The following is a 19,791-nucleotide window of genomic DNA, read 5'->3' on the forward strand; positions in this document are numbered from 1 at the left end:
GGATTACAGGCAATTTTGGCTTCCCGTGAGATGAAATCTACGAATTGGCTGAAGCTTGGAAAGGTGTGAGTCTCTTCTTGCACTTCTGTAACCTTTCTGTTCCACCTTGAAGTAAGCCAATCTGGAAGTTTTGCGAGCATTTTTTGGTTTTCATTGCAGTCATTGAGCACTTCAAGCCCCTTCATTTGCGACATGGCTGTCTTACAGCAGCAAAGGAAGTCAGCAAATGCTTGAAGTTCCATACTGCCTTTAGAGCTTATCTTAGGCCACGCGTCAAGTTTGTCTCTGAAGGCCTTTGCTACGAGGAAGGGATTTCCATACCTCTCTTCGAGAACTGTCCATGCTGCATAGTATGCAGACTCTGTGCCAAGCGGGAAGTAGCCTTCTATTGCCTTCCTTGCAGGTCCACTTACATATTTCCTCAGATAATAAGTCTTCTCTTCAGTTGGTATATTTTTCCTGTCAATCAGAGTCTGAAAGGAAATTTTCCAATCATTATATCTGATAGGATCGTCACTGAATATTGTTGGCTCTGGTACCGGAAGACGACTTGCATTAAGAGACACTGCAAATGCTTTGACCAGATCTTCTGTGTTCACCTCTTGGTGCGGTGTCACATTTCGTGGCGAGGAACACCGTTTCATATGCTGGTCATTGTTTTCAGACTTGACTTCATTTTTATCAGATCTGTGGTGAAGTAGGTTGTATATTTCTTCATCTGAACATTCACTTTGTTCATACACCCACTGTCGAGCCTTTGCTGCATTCAGCTTTTTTACAGTCTCAAGTCGCTCTACTTCTCTGCGCTTAGCTTCTAGAGCCTTTTGTCTTTGTGCTATTTCTGCTTCTTGCCTTTCAATTTCCTTCATATGGATTTCTTGTTCAAGCAGAACTTGGAGAGCAGCCTCATTTGCTGCAACTTCAGCAGCTGCATCTTGTCTTTTAGCCGAGAGCCGGCTGGAGTGCCTAGAGGAAACCCTCGAATGAGAAGAGAGCTTAGTGTGGTGTGACTTAACACTCATCCTGTCTGAGGCTTCTAACTTAGGCATAGACTCAGTCTCTTTCCATTTTTCATCCCTTTGACTTTTCACATCTGAGGCTACGGATTTAGATGAAGACTCAGTGTCCTTCCAAAGTTCTTCATCTCTTTGAACCTCCGCATTACTTGGGCTTGGACACTTTCTTACAGATTCGATAATTGTCTTTGTTATGGCTTCACACGTATCCATCCTTCGTCTTGTGTCACTATCTGGAGATTCAATGCGTCTCAAGTCATCATAGGCTGCATTCACATCCTTAGAAGCACTCAAAACCTTGGAAACATGTTCTTGTAGCAGATCCTTTGAGCATTGACCATCTATAGCTCCTTTGGCATTCTTAATGACAACCTTCCACTTCTCATAGCGCACACTGAAACGATGTGCAGCCTTCTTTATGTGCTCACCGTACAGTTCTTTGCCCTTTTCCGTCAATGTACAGACTCGTTGGCTCTGTCGTGCTCTTTGTGAGGTAGTAGAAACATCATCAGCTGTGCCTTCAACTGCTTGTAGTTGCTCATCTGCAGAAAGTTGTTCCACATCACCCTTTTCACTGACTTCTGGATTAGCCTCAAACTCTGCCATTGTTGGAGGGGTTTGGGTTTTTTGTGTATCTTACTTAGCCTTAATGTAAAGGTGCAGCAGCTTAAATTTGATTTGGTAGTTGAGGAGCAAATGAATATTGATCTTCATTTACTGTTACAACTTTAAAGCACAGTAATTACTATTACTCCTTAAACATCACTTAACATGTATACTTAAGTCACATTACATCTCTTGTCCAAGCCAGTAATACTGTTTCTTACAGCAACTGCTGAAGCCCACCATATGCACAATGCACAGGTTACTCATCACAACATTATCAAATCAAATCAAATCAAATCAAATCACTTTTTATTGTCACATCACATGTGCAGGCACACTGGCACAGCACATGCGAGTGAAATTCTTGTGTGCGAGCCCCACAAGCAACAGAGATGTGCAAACACAACAACACAAACGAGCAAAATACAAGAATGGCCAACCTGAAACTAATAAATATATGTACAATATATAATAGTGTATGCATTTCTGGATGTGTATACTAAATATTTTCCTACGTGTGTGTGTGTGTGTGTGTGTGTGTGTGTATACACATTTTTACAAATTAAATAGTAAAAAAATAAAATAAAATAATAATAATAATAATAATAATAAAATATATAAAATATACAGAGTTGAATATGTGCAAAACAAGTGGCATTTATATACAGTGTGGAGTGCATAATGTTAAAGTTCCAGTAGTGAAGCTGAGGTGTCTATGACGTGTTCAGCAGTCTGATGGCCTGATGGAAAAAGCTGTCTCTCAGTCTGCTGGTTCGGGACCGGATGCTGCAGAACCTCCTTCCTGATGGAAGCAGTCTGAACAGTTTATGGCTGGGGTGACTGGAGTCCTTGATGATCCTCCCCGCTTTCCTCAGGCACCGCTTCCTGTAGATGTCTTGGAGGGAGGGAAGCTCACCTCCAATTATCCGTTCAGAGCACCGCACTACTCGCTGGAGAGCTTTGCGGTTGTAGGCGGTGCTGTTGCCATACCAGGTGGTGATGCATCCAGTGAGGATGCTCTCAATGGCACAGTGATAGAAGGTCCTGAGGATGCGGGGGCTCATGCCGAATCTTTTCAGTCTCCTGAGAAAGAAGAGGCGCTGCTGCGCCTTCTTCACTGTTTTGTTTGTGTGTACTGACCACGTAAGATCCTCAGCCAGATGTACACCAAGGAACCGGAAGCTGCTCACTCTCTCCACAGCAGCGCCGTTGATGGTGATGGGGGTGTGTACTTCTCTGCACCTCCGGAAGTCCACTATCAACTCCTTTGTCTTTGCGACGTTGAGGGTGAGATGGTTGTCTTGACACCAGTGGGTCAGGGCGCTGACCTCCTCCCTGTAAGCCGTCTCATCACCGTTGGTGATAAGACCCACCACTGTAGTGTCGTCCGCAAACTTCACAATGATGTTGGAGTTGTTAGTGGCTGTGCAGTCGTAGGTGTAGAGTGAGTACAGGAGAGGGCTCAGTACACACCCCTGTGGAGCACCAGTGTTCAGTGTGATGGGGGATGAGGTGATGCTGCCCAGTCTGACCACCTGGCGTCTGTCAGACAGGAAGCTAAGGATCCAGCTGCAGAGGGAGCTGCTCAGTCCTAGATCCTGCAGTTTCCTGTCCAGCTTCGAGGGAACGATGGTATTGAATGCTGAGCTGTAATCTACAAACAGCATCCTCACATACGTGTCTCTCTTCTCCAGGTGTGACAGGGCAGTGTGTAGTGTCAGGGCTATGGCATCATCAGTGGACCTGTTGTGGCGGTATGCAAACTGTAGAGGGTCCAGTGAGTCGGGTAGTGCAGAGCAGATGAAGTCCCTGACCAGCTTCTCGAAGCATTTGCTTACGATGGGGGTCAGGGCTACAGGTCGCCAGTCGTTCAATGAGGAGATGGTGGAGGATTTGGGTACAGGGACGATGGTGGCCATTTTGAAGCAGGCTGGGACTACAGACAGAGAGAGGGAAAGGTTGAAGATGTGCGTGAACACTCCAGCCAGCTGAGCCACGCATGACCTGAGGACGCGGCCGGGAATCCCGTCCGGACCAGTAGCTTTGCGTGCGTTCACCTTCCTGAAGCACTTCCGCACATCCTCCTCAGACACAGTGTGCGCACTGACGTCATCCGCGGTGCGCACACTGTCCGGTCTCATGGTGTTCGCTGTGTCGAATCTAGCGTAGAATACGTTTAGATCCTCACACAGAGAGGCCGTGGTCTGCAGTGTGCTGGTTTTCCCTCTAAAGTCTGTGATCGTGTTTAGTCCCTGCCACATACTCCGAGGGTTGTCAAACTGTTGTTCCACCCTGTCCCTGTACTCACGTTTGGCTGCTTTGATCGTCTTCCGGAGTTGGTAATGTGCGTGTTTGTAGTCCGATGTGTTCGCGGAGGCAAAGGCGGTGTTCCGTGCCGCCAGTGCCGCGCGAACATCTCCGTTAATCCAGGGTTTTTGATTTGGGAAGGATTTGACTGTTCTGGATGGGACGACATCTTCCACGCATTTCCTGATAAATCCACAGACTGAGTCTGTGTATTCATCAATGTCTCTGGCGGCCACGTGAAACATTTCCCAGTCCGCGTGATCAAAACAGTCCCGCAGCGCAGACTCCGATTGGTCCGTCCAACAGTGCACCGCCCTCCGGGTTGGAGCTTCCTGTTTCAGCTTCTGCCTGTAGGCGGGCAGGAGCAGGATGGAGCAGTGATCTGATTGGCCGAATGGGGCGCGGGGGAGGGCTTTGTACGCATCCCGGAAAGAGGTGTAACAGTGGTCGAGTTGCCGGTTTCCACGTGTGTTGAAAAGGATGTGTTGATGGAGTTTTGGTGAGACTTTCTTCAGGTTTCCCTTATTAAAGTCTCCGGCTGTGATAAACGCTGCCTCTGGGTGTGCGGTTTCCTCGCTGCTGATCGCGCTGTACAGTTCCCTGAGTGCACGGTCAGTGTCGGCTTGTGGGGGAATGTAAACAGCCGTAATAATCACTGCTGTAAATTCCCTCGGTAGCCAGAATGGCCGGCACTTAATCATCAGGTACTCCAGGTCCGGTGAGCAGAAGGATTTGACCGGGTGCACGTTCGCATAATCACACCAGCTGTTGTTGATCATGAAACACACACCACCGCCTCTGCTTTTCCCAGTAAGATCCTGTGACCTGTCCGCGCGGTGCACAGAGAACCCCGGCAGTTGTATTGCGGAGTCCGGTACTTTGTCCGATAGCCAGGTTTCTGTGAGGCAGATCACGCAGCAGTCCCGCATCTCTCGCTGGAATGAGATCCGTGCCCGAAGCTCGCACAGCTTGTTCTCCAGAGACTGCATATTAGCCAGTAATAAACTGGGTAACGGTGGTCTGTAAGTGCGCCGTCTCAGTCGAACCAGAACGCCAGATCTTCTCCCTCTGCGTCGGCGTTTGCGGCCTCCAGGGCCAGAGAACAAAGGCGTCTCAGGTGAGATGAATGGGGGGTCTGCAAACGGAGCGTCCGTGTTGCAAAACTTGAACTCCGGAAAGTTATAAGAAAGACCGTCTTTTATGTCCAGTAAGGTTTGTCGGTCGTACACAAGGAGACAAGTGCTGCTCGTGAAAAAATAAAGGAAAGGTAAAATTAAACACAGAAGAAAGCCGTTGCTTGGGGGAGCTCGCGACGAGGCTGCCATACTCGGCGCCATCTTGATTTTTAACTTAACACTGTATGAATATCAGTCACTTGAACAGCAGAAATGTAAACAATGAGAAGGAAAGAAAAAAGAAGAAATATTCCAGTCCTTTGTTCATTTATAAAAGGAAACTTATCTTAATTATTTTTACAGTCCTTTTCCTTTTTATTTCTCTTTCTTGTGGTTAATTATATTGAGTCCTTTAACTGAGGCAACACTTATTTTCGGGGCACCTGACTTTCCTGCGGGGCTGCGTCCTTCATCTACCCATGCAGAGCGGAGTTCTCACTGTAGCACCCTCAAGGATTGACGTACGCACGATGTAGTTATAAAACAGGGTTTATTCTGGTCTTGGCAACCCGTGAGAACTGCTCACGGAAAAAACAATAAAACAAAAACATCACATCAAAATGCGCTCTTGTACGTAGTGTCAATCAATCAAAAAATCCTTAATTACAGAAAATAAACCATTTAAAATACACAAACCTCGTGAGCTGACATCCAGGAGGTGCTAAATACTCCTTTATGGCCTTATTGCCTTATCTTCCATCTTCTTCGTCAATTATTTCCACTCTTTAAACGATATTTTCTCCATGTGTGGAGCTAACTGTGAGTTGCAGCATGCAGACACCATGTGAGCTAGCAAAAGAAAAGTGGCTGGGTGGAGACCCAAACAGCAAAGCTGTACCCTACACAGTTCACCACCAGAGGGCGCAAAGGAACAAAATCCAGACATACAGCTTAACAAATATCAAATGCAACAAACATCAAATGCAACAAACATCAAATGCAAAAGACCGTTACACGCATGGTCAGGCTCCCTCTGCTTCAGGCACGTGCAGAGGGGGGGGGGGCTAGAGGGGCTTGAGCACCCGCCCCTTTCCTGATGCGTGCCCAAAGTGCCCTTTTGTTGAGGCAACTTTTTAAAAAAAAAATTATTATTATTATTTTTTTAATGTGTGTGTGCGTGCGTGCGGAGTCCTGTCTGTGCCCCTCAACAATAATATTTAACTATTAATCACAGTTTTGCTAAATAAAAGGATCTGGCTTGCATCAGTCACATGATCACTATTAACCAATGATCGCCCTTGACGGCAGAACGCGCTGGTTACGAGCCGGTGTTGTGCCAAAAAGTGACTGTCTGCCAGAAACTGATTGCCGTCCGCGGGAGCGCGCGCAGCTTCTTAAAGCCGCAGCGCCCGGATTACTTGCGTTGCCAGCTACTTCCGTGCAACTGATATAACGTGGGGGGAAAAAAAACGCAAACACATTTATGCCTTTGTTATTAGGCAAAGGTATGCATTTATGGAGCTTTAACGTTTCTTGTAACCGAATTATGACGCTTATCAGAAGGTTGCTTTCAGTGTGTAGCGCAGTCACGAATGACTACACGCATCACGATGGAATAATTAATGCCTACAGGTTTAGTATGTCTACTCTCGTTGTTCATATTTGTTATAAGACTGTCGAATAGTAGTTAAAAAAATAAAGACCTATTGTGCCAGTATCACCATGACTCTTTCTTGTTTGTTCAGAATAACGCTAAGAACATGGCATTTTAGCGCTACCAAAAAGTGATTGTGGCCTATAACTTGTCACTGAAACAATATTTCGGCTTCAAACTTGTTGGATATATTCCAGAAGGGTTACATGTGATATATTATATCCCAAACACTCTCCAAGAACTGCTGAATAACTTGTACAGGAACAATAAAACTGATAATATGCCATTTTCAAGCTGCCAAAAGGTGATTATGGACTATAACTTGTCACTGAAACAATATTTCTGCTTCAAACTTGGCGGATGTCATTTAGAAGGGTCATATGTCAAATATTACATCTCAAACAGTCCCTTAGAACTGCTGGATAACCTGTAAAGGAACATTAATACCGATAATATGTCATTTTCAACCTGCCAAAAAGTGATTGTGGACTATATCTTGTCACTGAAACAATATTTCTGCATCAACTTGTTGGGTATCATCCAAAAGGGTTACATGTGACACATTATATCTCAAACAGTCTCTAAGGACTGTTGAATAACTATTAAAGGACCATTAATACCCATAATATGCCATTTTCAAGCTGCCAAAAGGTGATTATGGACTATAACTTGTCACTGAAACAATATTTCTGCTTCAAACTTGGTGGATGTCATTCAGAAGGGTCATATGTCAAATATTATATCTCAAACAGTCCCTCAGAACTGCTAAATTACCATTAAGGGAACAATAAAACTGACAATATGCAATTTTCAACCTGCCAAAAAGTGATTGTGGCCTATATCTTGTCACTGAAACAATATTTCTGCTTCAAACTTGTTGGGTATCATCCAAAAGGATGATATGTGGCACATCATATCCCAAACAGTCTCTAAGAAATGCTGAATAACTTTTAAAGGAACATTAATACTGATAATATGCCATTTTCAGCCTGCCAAAAAGTGATTGCCGCCTATATCTTGTCACTGAAATACTATTTCTGCTTCAAACTTGGTGGATGTCATTCAGATGGGTCATATGTCAAATATTATATCTCAAACAGTCCCTTAGAACTGCTGAATAACTTGTACAAGAACAATAACACTGATAATATGCCATTTTCAAGCTGCCAAAAAGTGATTGTGGACTATAACTTGTCACTGAAACAATATTTCTGCTTCAAACTTGTTGGATATCATCCAGAAGGGTTACATGTGACACATTAGTGGTACAATGGTTAAGTTATGTTTTTTCAATGTTTTTGAAATGTTTCTTGTTTTGTATCGTTGTCTCCTATAATATTTATTGGTTGTTTATTTGTTTATTAATTCATTAATTTATCTTCGTGTTGCTGTGTGTGTTTCTGTGTTGTTCACAAGTTCAGCTTTGATTGCAATTTGTTTGTAGGATGATTCAATTATTTTGTGTTTCCTAACATGTTAGCATAGTTACTGTATGCAAAGAATTAATATATATGTTGTTCCATGGTTTACTGGTGTTGAGCTTCCGCTATACCCTCTGTTTCTGGTCTATTTGTTAGTTTATTTTAACTGGTGGTTTCTTCTTTAATTGGATGTAATTGTTATTTGTTTTTGGTTTTCATTTCAATTAATAAGTGCTGTATTGGAATGACATTTTTATTACCGTTTGTTTTGTCTTTCCTATTACTTGGTGTTCCTAATGTGTTTAAGCAGATCTCCTCCCACCTGTTTCCATTTGGCCATTATCCTTTTTTTGTATTATTTTTGAATTACAACACTTTTGAAATTTGACGTTTTATGCACAGGTTGAAAATGACATATTATCGGGATTAATGTTATTTTAAAAGTTATTCAGCAGTTCTTGGAGAGTGTTTGGGATATAATATGTCACATGTAACCCTTCTGGATGATATCCAACAAGTTTGAAGCAGAAATATTGTTTCAGTGACAAGATATAGTCCACAATCACTTTTTGGCAGGTCGAAAATGGCATATTATGGGTATTAATGGTCCTTTAATAGTTATTCAACAGTCCTTAGAGACTGTTTGAGATATAATGTGTCACATGTAACCCTTTTGGATGATACCCAACAAGTTGATGCAGAAATAGTATTTCAGTGACAAGATATAGTCCACAATCACTTTTTGGCAGGTTGAAAATGACATATTATCGGTATTAATGTTATTTTAAAAGTTATTCAGCAGTTCTTGGAGAGTGTTTGGGATATAATATATCACATGTAACCCTTCTGGAGGATATCCAACAATTATGAAGCAGAAATATTGTTTCAGTGACAAGATATAGGCGGCAATCACTTTTTGGCAGGTTGAAAATTGCATATTATCGGTATTAATGTTATTTTAAAAGTTTTTCAGCAGTTCTTGGAGAGTGTTTGAGATATAATATGTCACATAGGACCCTTCAGAATGACATGCAGCAAGTTTGAAGCAGAAATAGTATTTCATTAACAAGATATAGGCCACAATCACTTTTTGGCAGGTTGAAAATGACATATTATTGGTATTAATGTTATTTTAAAAGTTTTTCAGCAGTTCTTGGAGAGTGTTTGAGATATAATATGTCACATAGGACCCTTCAGAATGACATGCAGCAAGTTTGAAGCAGAAATAGTATTTCATTAACAAGATATAGGCCACAATCACTTTTTGGCAGGTTGAAAATGACATATTATCGGTATTAATGTTATTTTAAAAGTTTTTCAGCAGTTCTTGGAGAGTGTTTGAGATATAACATGTCACATAGGACCCTTCTGAATGACATCCACCAAGTTTGAAGCAGAAACATTGTTTCAGTGACAAGATATAGGCCACAATCACTTTTTGGCAGGCTGAAATGGCATATTATGTCATGGTCCTGGGTCATTTTGACCCAGCGTTTTGTGTTTTGTGATTATTTTCCTCTGTTCTAGTTATTCTGTGTCCTCCCCCCTTGTGTCCGGTTCGGGTTCTAGATTTCCTGTTTTGTTCTGAAAGTCTGTGTCTGTTGTCATTGTGTTCAGCTTGTCTCCTCCGGTCCTCATGTGTATTAGGTTCAGCTGTTCTTCCCTCCTGTGTGTGATTACCTGATTACCTTGTGTGTGTATATTTAGTGGGTGTCGGTCTGTGTTCGTTTTCGGCTCGTCTGCATTCTTCCGTGTGTCTCTGCGTCTCTCTGCCCCGCACCCCTTTTGTATGGTCTCAGGTTTGTCACTTAGTTTCTCCCAGTTTAGGTTTCCGTTTGTAATTACTCATGCTTCATTGCCTGTTTTTGCCACTACCACCCTGTAAATAAACTTCACTCGTATCATCAGTTTGCTGCATTTTGGGTCCTCCTTTTCCTCCACTCCACACGGCTCACTCCGCCAGCCGTGACAGTACGAGCCGACCAAACATGGACCCAGCAGCATCCGCACCTTCCCAGGAGTTTCGGGAGGAAGTAATTGACTGTGTCTCAAGGTTAATCAACCTGTGGCTCGAACGTGAGGGAGAGGAGGAGTTACAGCAGCTAATTTCTGCTCACTTCTGGCTACTCGGCTCTCTTCACCCGCTCGCACAGGACTTCATTCTTCACGAACTGCACTTTCACCCTCCAGCCGCTACCGCTTCCCAACCCAGCCCGGCAGTGAAGATTTTGCCCAGCCCGGCGGTGAAGATTTTGCCCGGCCCGCCGGAGGTTTTGCCCAGCCCGCCGGAGGTTTTGCCCGGGAGGAAGCGACGATCGCGCCGTCGGCGCGTCGCCCCACAGCCGGAGATTAGGACTTCGGACCTGCCGGCTGTGGTGAGTGGAAAAGACACTCCGTCTGTTTCGCCAGCTCGTATGACTGTTTATTCCGGGGCTGTGTTTGTTGAGTCAGCTGCCCAGCCGGTAGCTCAGTTAGCCGCTCGGTCATCACCTCCATCACATTCAGCCTCACGACCCATAGCTCAGTCATTACCACAGCCAGACTTATTGGAAACTATGTTACAATCCATAGCCCAGTCAATAGCTCAGTTGGTAGAAGACTCATCAGCCTTGTTATCAGCTCAGCCGTCATCTTCACCTACTCCTCCGGTACTTCAAGTTGAGTCCATCCAACCTGAAAAGAACTATTTTTCATCTGTTCATTACAAGCAGAGAGACAAACCACACAATACTGAAAACATTCCTCAAGAGCTGGCCAGTTCTGAGACTGTGACGCACTCCAGGGCCTCCCCAGAGGCTGGGTTCCAGCCCCCAGCCGACTCTGGACCCCTGGAGGTTAAGAAGCCAGCTGAGGACTGCATCCGGCTGTCGCTGCCTGAGCTGAGTCACTGCTCTGTGCAGCCGCAGTCCGCTTTGTGTTTGCCAGAGGCCCGTGCGCCTGCTGGTTCCGATCTGTCCCTGCCAGAGGCCCATGCGCCTGCTGGTTCTGTTGCGTTCCTGCCAGAGGCCCGTGTGCCTGCTGGTTCTGACCTGTGTGTTCCAGGGGCCCCGGTGCCCACTAGTCCAGAGACTGTTTTCGCTGGGGGGCCCGAGGAGCCCGTCCAGCCCCAAGACTCGTCAGCTGGAGGGCCCGAGGAGCCCGACCAGCCGCCAGCTGCAGTCTCATCATCCTCGCCCGCTGCAGTCTCATCATCCTCGCCGTCGCCTGGTCCAGCTGCAGCCTCATCATCCTCGCCGTCGCCTGGTCCAGCTTCAGCCTCATCATCCTCAACGTTGCCTGGTCCAGCCTCTGCTTCGGTCTCGTCTGGTGCTACGAAGGCCACGCCGCCATCGGGTCCCGGACTGCCGCCTCGACATCAGCGGTCGTCTGTCAGGCCGCTGGTGGAGCGTCATCGTCGATATGGACGACCTCCTAGACGCCGCCGCTGCCTTCCGTGCGGTCGGCCTCCAGACTTGTGTCATCGCCGCCGTTGCTGTCCGCACAGTCAGCCACCTGAACGGTTTCCCAGTCGCCGCCGCTGCCGTGTGCACGGTCGGCCCCCTGAACTGCCTCCACTCCGCCACCGCTGCCTTCCGCTCGGTCGGCTTTTGGATCTGTGTCGCCGACGTGGCCGGCCTCAGAAGATGAACTGTCCTGGACTTCTGAGTTGTCAGCCTCCGGGCCGGCCTCCTGAACTGTGTTTTGTCCTTGTGCTCCAGCATGTGTGTTTGTTTTGGACAAGTCACTTGGTTCACTGGAGCTTGTTTTTGTTCGGTGTTGGTCCCTCCGTCCTGGGCCCCCCGCCGCCCGCCCTGGGTTGGTCGTCTGTTTTTGTTTTGGGCTGTCTGGAGCCAGCCCTTGGAGGGGGGGTACTGTCATGGTCCTGGGTCATTTTGACCCAGCGTTTTGTGTTTTGTGATTATTTTCCTCTGTTCTAGTTATTCTGTGTCCTCCCCCCTTGTGTCCGGTTTGGGTTCTAGATTTCCTGTTTTGTTCTGAAAGTCTGTGTCTGTTGTCATTGTGTTCAGCTTGTCTCCTCCGGTCCTCATGTGTATTAGGTTCAGCTGTTCTTCCCTCCTGTGTGTGATTACCTGATTACCTTGTGTGTGTATATTTAGTGGGTGTCGGTCTGTGTTCGTTGTCGGCTCGTCTGTGTTTCTTGGTATCCTGTTCCTTAGTCTGCGTCTCTCTGCTCCGCTCTCCGTTTTGTAGATTTCAGGTTTGCTCTTTAGTTTCTCCGAGTTTAGGTTTGTCATTACTCATTGCCTGTTTTTGCCACTGCCACCGTGTAAATAAACTTCACTCGCATCATCAGTTTGCTGCATTTTGGGTCCTCCTTTTCCTCCACTCCACACGGCTCACTCCGCCAGCCGTGACATATTATCAATGTTAATGTTCCTTTACAGGTTATCCAGCAGTTCTAAGGGACTGTTTGAGATGTAATATTTGACATATGACCCTTCTAAATGACATCCGCCAAGTTTGAAGCAGAAATATTGTTTCAGTGACAAGTTATAGTCCATAATCACCTTTTGGCAGCTTGAAAATGGCATATTATCAGTTTTATTGTTCCTGTACAAGTTATTCAGCAGTTCTTGGAGAGTGTTTGGGATATAATATATCACATATAACCCTTCTGGAATATATCCAACAAGTTTGAAGCCGAAATATTGTTTCAGTGACAAGTTATAGGCCACAATCACTTTTTGGTAGCGCTAAAATGCCATGTTCTCAGTCGTTATTCTGAACAAACAAGAAAGAGTCATGGTGATACTGGCACAATAGGTCTTTATTTTTTTAACTACTATTCGACAGTCTTATAACAAATATGAACAACGAGAGTAGACATACTAAACCTGTAGGCATTAATTATTCCATCGTGATGCGTGTAGTCATTCGTGACTGCGCTACACACTGAAAGCAACCTTCTGATAAGCGTCATAATTCGGTTACAAGAAACGTTAAAGCTCCATAAATGCATACCTTTGCCTAATAACAAAGGCATAAATGTGTTTGGGTTTTTTCCCCCCACGTTATATCAGTTGCACGGAAGTAGCTGGCAACACAAGTAATCCGGGCGCTGCAGCTTTAAGAAGCTGCGCGCGCTCCCGCGGACGGCAATCAGTTTCTGGCAGACAATCACTTTTTGGCACAACACCGGGAACGAGCTTACAAAGAGCACGCGCATTTGTTGCGGTCCGGAGCTGTAGGAGAAACACAAGTTAACTCAGAGACATTGGTCGTGTCCAAATTCATGGGCTACATTCTCCCGAGGACCCGGCCTTCGCGGTCTACGTGGGCCGGGTCCTCAGAAGATCGGGTAGGCCGGAAGTAAACGGCCGTGAAATTGGACGGTCTAGCCTTCTGATTAGCGTCACCGCTGTCTCGGTGGAGTTTAATAAACTCAGCCGTCTGCTCCTTGCTGTCTAAAATATAACAGGACACTGGAGTAAACTCTCGGCCATCTCACACTTCTGTTTAATCAGTTTTCTGTTTGACGTTTAGTCAGCTGTGTGAAAACCAAGGAGGAACCCACCCGGGGGATTAATAAAGTTTTATTTTATCTAATCTAATAACTTTAATCTCAGCCAAACCGATTTACTCACGAACAAACAAAACACTGAAAAAAAGCCCAACAATAACATTTTTAGGTTGTCTAAGTGACTTATATATTACGTTTGTCACGGCCGGGCGGGTTACACACAGTAATTCGGCGTGCCCGTGTGGCGTGTTGGCTAGACCCAAGCGCGGCGTAGCTCTAGTAATAAATAATAATGTAAGGATTCTGAATCAGCACCATGATGCCCATAGTATATACAGTATTCTGAAGAAGGTCTAAAATGTCACTGTGCGTGCATGTGTGTGTTTTATTTAGATGGATTTTTTAAAAATATTACTCATGATATAACATTGTGCAGACATGGCTGGTAAGGACATGAGGAGGAAACAGCAGGAGCTGTGTGAGGCTACTAAAGGCAGGGCTATAACATTTTTCTGTCATCATTTTATTATAGATTAAGTGCAGGAGTTGTTAGGTGTGGATAATTAGATTATAGTTTATTGCAATAGCAAGTTGTGCCTTGTTCTCACATAGACAGCAAGTGGAGAGTGATATATGAAATGATGGGATGGAAGGAAGAAGAGAAGCAAAGAGTGATTCACAGGCAGAGCCTAAATTATTTCTCACAGTTTTTGTTGCCTTATGGTTCCAAGCGCTGTCACCAATCTTTGTATTTTGTTATTTTCTCATGACACTTGTTTAATCTGCTACCATCTCTCCTATGGACTTTTTAATGTCTACAATCTCAGATCAACACAGCCCTGCCCTTCCCATAGTAGACTCTTGATGAATGTGTGTTGTTGTTATTCAGCCTGGTTCAATGTGCCCCTTTTTAACTTTGAGCACCCGCCCCTTTAAACCTCTCTGCACGGCCCTGCAATTCAACTTATATACAGGACATAAAAACGTAAGCATGACTGTGTGACATGACAGCGTGGAAAAGTGTGAAAACATCCACGATCACCAACGGATTTCGAAGAGCTGGACTGCTGCCTGATGGAGAGGAGGCTCTTCAACTCTGACACTGACAACAAGGATTTGTTTGGTTTTGCAAGTGACAACGAAGGAGAGAAGCTGAGAGTGGATGACGAAGCCACCCTGAGCCTGTTCGTATCCGACACTGGAGGAGAGGACTTTGGTGGTTTTAGTGCGCAGGAAGAAGAGAAAGATGGTGAATGACTGACTTTTCTTCTTGTTAAAGCCGTGTCACTGCACCTGAGCCTAAAAGGTAGTCTGAATCTATTTTTCTGGTGTGCTGTAGGTTATTGTTATGTACTACATTTGTTACTCATTTATGAAGCACAGTACATGTTTTGTACTTGTAATTACCGCTACTTGTACATATACCCTAAAAGGTTATGCAAATATGTACCCATAACTTGTTTTTCAAAATATTAATAAAAGTGGTGTGTCTCCAAACAGCCATCTCTTTCCTGACAATTCGATTTGTGCATATTCTCTTACATATGATAAGTCAACATTGAAACACCTGCGGCTTTTAGTCAGGTGCGGCTAATGTATGTACAAAACAGGATTTTCGCCTGATTTTAGCTTGTGCGGCTAATATTCAGGTGCGCTTTGTAGTCCGGGAAATACGGTATTTAAATTTACTTGAGTAGGGTAGAGTCATGCTAATGACCTAATAATTTTATTCAGGTGTGTTGCAGCAGAGATACATTTAAAAGCTTCAGGACGCTGGCTCTCAAGGCCTGGAGTTTGACACCCCTGCTTTACACAAAGATGGGTTAAATCACAGTGCAAAGAATGAATGAATAAATGAAATATAAAAAATAAATAATTATTAAATAGTCTTACACATCAATGTCATTGGTTGACTTTTGAAGTATTTGAATCCTTATTGGGTTCCCTGAGTGACAGAAGGATTAAAACACTTTAAAATCAGTACTGAAAATATGTGCAGACATTACTGGATAGATTTAGGGTTAGAATCAATAAATCACTATCATGTTAATAAGATAAGACGCATTACAAAACGACATACTAGAAAGTGAAAAGGTAACTTTTCTTCAAGCAGCATAGTGGAGCAACAGAAAAAGACAAACCCCAACACCAGCACTGCTGCAGCTATTACAGTGATTGAGGGAAAATCTGTGAAAAAAACAGAAAAACGTGACGCTGACCAACAATAATACATCACTCATGAAGTACTGAAGTCATTGTTATTAGATCCCAGTCAAATTTACCCAAGTATCATCCGTCTCTAGTCTAGTCTGTGGTATACAGAAAGAGTTTCTCACCACCAACAGATGTTTTTTGGACCTCAGGAATCGTCTCCATCACCTCTCTGTGAGGAGCAGAGAGCACTCGTGCTGCACATCCCACCTGTGTGCTGTGTTTACGTGAACCTGAGAGCACAGCTGTAGTGGTGACAGTGAATGTAGCGTTGGTGTTGGACACACTGACAGTGTTGTACTGTGAGAAGTTGAGGTCTTGTTGTGAGAGTGTTACAGTGGGAGCAGGTCGACCAGTGGCTGAACAGGAAACAACCCACTCTTCAGCAGAGTTTGACTCTCTGACATCAACAACAGGTTCATGCAGCTCTGTGAAGGATCAGGAGATATTGCAAGGAATATGTTGTTGAAAGGAAATCAGTTTCTAGCACATTTAAACACATTAATGCAAAAGTTCTTACCATAGACTTGGAAGCAGGTTCTACCAGTGAAGGAGCCTTCAGGATAAGTGTTAAACAGACAGTGATAGCATCCTTCATCCTGCTCCGTCACATTCCTGATGACTATGGAGCAGTTCTGTAGTCCAGTGTATTTAAACTTGACTTTATCGTTAAAGCCATCATTCACTCTCTGACCATAGTACTTGCTGTAGGTGGCAACATTTGTCTCCACATCACGTGAGATTTTCTGCCATGTGACCTGAAGGACGTCTTCAGTGTCCAAGAGCTGACAGCTGAATTCAGCATCTTCTCCCACTGCTGCCAGCACAGTCTGCTGTGTTTGGACCACTGCTGTTAGAGCTGCATGGAGAATAACATGAGTTAGAGATGTGGAACTGAGAGGTATTGATGGGAAGGATTAAACAATAATTCGGGTCATGGAGTAGTCTGTGTTTTAGGCTCAAACAAATTGACATATGGGTACCACTTAAATGTGATGTAGACTATAAATATAAACCTGACACTCATTGTTTCATACTGTATGTTTCAGGGACATTTTCTTTCATCTATAAAAAAAAAGTAAGACAATTCAGTTAGCTACCAACTAAACAAAGAAAGTCAGATAGATGTACAGATCGTGTCTATATTGGTTCTGTTGGTCCATGACCAATTCTGGAGGTCTGTACTGCATTTGAACTTTTTCAACAATTTGGAGGTCCAACCATGATTTAAGCTGGACATCAATATGGCGTTCAACATTAGAACCTTGGACTTGATGTATATTTGTTGGACATCATGTAGATATCTATGACAAGTGCAGGGAATTTAAAGGTTTAATTGAGGTCATATTTTTTATTTACAAAATATCAATATTGGGGTTACAAAACAATCCCTTCAGTGGACCAAAAATGAATTATAAAACCCATCACTTCAACATAACCAATACCAGGACTGGTATTGACTGGTAACTCGTGCTACTGTAGAAATTCCCATTGATTTTCTACATTTTCCCAGAGGCCTCCCCTTCTGTGGATTACTAGTATGTTATTTATTAATTTGTGCCTCAGTTATTTCAGATCAGTTATTTCACTGGGGAAGCCCTATATTGCCCACTTCCTAATTTCAGCACAGTTTGATCTTTCTCTTTAGCATGTATGTAACTTTGGTTTGTTGAGATTTTGGCATTACTTCTGTCATAAACATTCTCTCTCAGACATAACTGACTAAGATTTCTGTGGTTACCCAGAACATTTTAATAGACTTTTTGTAATCAATCAGGTCTTCAACCCCTTCTTTTTAAAATAGTGTATAAACCGTATGTATGTGTGAAAGACTGTTAATGTTTTGATAAATTGTTTATTTTAGAACAATTGGTGAGTGTGTTTAGCCACTTCACACTACTACACTTTGCTCTAAACTACATTCCTTCTCTGAACAGTATATATGTGAATGGACTGACGGATCTTTTCATTTCAAATGTTAAATAATTGTCAGTAAACTACTTATGACCTGAACTCCATCTCTGTCTAATGGAAATGAGTGCCTTCTTGTTTTTAACTACATTGGGGTTGTGAAACGTCTTTTACATTGTAGGCCACATACAACCCAATTTTTGTTAATTTACCAACCATACATACATAACACACAAACATGTGGTTTATCTATTGCTTTCATCGTAATATGAATAGGCATGGGGCAACCTTTAACAAAACAGTCTAAAGCTGTTTTCACACAGCTCTCAAAACAGTCTCATTAATCTGAATGATGAACAACTCATGACACAGAAAGTTGATTTTGTTCTTTTTTATTAGGCTGAGTGTTCAGTGGGAGAAACGTTTTGTCACTCATTCAAACAAAATCTAAACTCTTCAGTAATTGTATCTCCCTCTAATTCTGTCTAAAGACAATCTCTTTGTCACTTCAGAGAAAAGTTCTCACATTTTAGGATCAATTTTTAATTATTACGAGTGAAGGTTCTTGTTTTCTTTTTTTTTTCTCTTGTCACAATAAATAACTTTAAAAAACAAAAACAACAATACGGAATAAAACTTACCTTTTGAAAAGGCCATAAAAAGAAAAAACAAACACAGAATCCCACAGTCTGACATGGTGCACGTCTCTGTGTCCCCACTGGCTATTGTACCACGTATTGAAACAACGTCGTACAATAGCCAAATTATTGAAAACTCAAATGTCCCCGAAGGAAGGAAGAATCTCCCTTCCTTGTGGGACATTCCAAGGCATGTTAGAATGATCAACTGTACCAAGTAAAGTACAAAAACTTCCCAGTGCAGAGTTTCATCAGTGTTTTAATCAGCAAACTCAATCATTTTTTTCTGCATTTTGAAAATTCAGTAAAGCTGTAGGTGTCAACATTTGTCTCCACATCTTGTAAGATTTTCTGTCATGTGACCTGAAGGATGTATTTAGTCTCCGAGAGCTGACAGCTGAATTCAGCATCTTCTCCCACTGCAGCCAGCACAGTCTGCTGTGCTTGTATCACTGTTGTTAGAGCTGCACAAACAAAATAAGAGGCTTTCATAGTCCGTGTTTTATGTTTCATTTAAAAAAACAACAACAACAACTACATAACAGAATTCACTGAGGTACATACTGAACTTACAGGACAGAAACAAAGTACCAATCCTATTGCAGTAGTATATCTCCAGTAACAATACCAGCATTGGTATCAATACTATTGATAACTGCATCAATCTGCCCACCTCTAACTCGTGCTATTGTAGAAATTCCCTGTGAACTTATACATTTTCTCAGAAGCCTTCCCTCCGCGCATTACTGGTATGTTATTTATTATTTTGTGCTCCAAGTTCAGTTATTTCACTGGGGAAGCCCCGTAATGCCCACTTCTTCATTTCAGTACTGTTTGATCTTTCTCTTTAGCATGTATGTAACTTTGGCTTGTTGAGATTTTAGCATTACTTCTGTCACCAACATTTTAATGCTATCTTTACTCTGTTATAATCATCTCTCTATCTCAGGCATAACTGACTGAGACTTCTTTGGAAAAGTTCTCACATTTATGACCTTTTTAGGAGCTTCTTGTTTTGTTTTGTTTTCCTGTCACAATAAATAACTTAAAAAACCAAAAATGACAATATGGAATAAAACTTACCTTTTGAAGAGGCCATTAGAAAAACTAACAAATGTATAATCCCACAGTCTGACATGTTGCACCATTTGCCATGTCTGTCCCCTCACTGGCTATTATACAATGCATAGTGTTAGATTATAATATTATTTTATGCCATGTTATACCCCTAAGTAAAGATTGTGACTTATTAGGTAGTTTTAGTTGGCATTATTTTCCTGAATTAGAAGAAGCTGACAACTATTGCATTAGTTAAACTGATTTGCATTACATTAGACTGCTGATTTATTGTGGATGAATGATATTGTTTTATGATGTTATAAGAAATACTGTTCGCAGAAAGTCATCGCCTTATTTGTCTGATTAGAAGAGAACAGAACATGCTGGAGTTT

General features: G+C 43.1%; 2 protein-coding genes and 1 pseudogene across 2 annotated transcripts; 1 reads left to right on the top strand and 2 right to left on the bottom strand.

Moving 5' to 3' along the window:
• Positions 1-513: 513 nt before the first annotated feature.
• On the bottom strand, positions 514-1,622 carry LOC147336408 (uncharacterized; annotated as a pseudogene).
• An 8,485-nt stretch (positions 1,623-10,107) lies between these two features.
• LOC147336409 (uncharacterized) lies at positions 10,108-12,522 on the top strand. Its single transcript, XM_086287792.1, has 3 exons — positions 10,108-11,301; positions 11,405-11,650; positions 12,505-12,522. The coding sequence occupies exons 1-3, from the start codon at positions 10,108-10,110 to the stop codon at positions 12,520-12,522; spliced, it is 1,458 nt and encodes a 485-aa protein (XP_086143918.1).
• A 2,991-nt stretch (positions 12,523-15,513) lies between these two features.
• LOC147336410 (OX-2 membrane glycoprotein-like) lies at positions 15,514-19,478 on the bottom strand. The gene is made up of 5 exons (XM_086287794.1): positions 19,424-19,478; positions 16,312-16,650; positions 15,917-16,219; positions 15,649-15,767; positions 15,514-15,525 (listed from the first exon to the last, which is right to left on the bottom strand). Exons 1-5 carry the CDS (start codon positions 19,476-19,478, stop codon positions 15,514-15,516), a joined length of 828 nt encoding a protein of 275 aa, XP_086143920.1.
• Positions 19,479-19,791: the final 313 nt, after the last annotated feature.

Source organism: Aulonocara sp. 'chitande type north' Nkhata Bay, linkage group LG3, assembly GCF_057382095.1.
Source record: "Aulonocara sp. 'chitande type north' Nkhata Bay isolate Kocher_YH1m ecotype deep benthic linkage group LG3, A_spYH_male_GT1.1, whole genome shotgun sequence".
NCBI classification, from domain to species: Eukaryota; Metazoa; Chordata; class Actinopteri; order Cichliformes; family Cichlidae; genus Aulonocara; species Aulonocara sp. 'chitande type north' Nkhata Bay.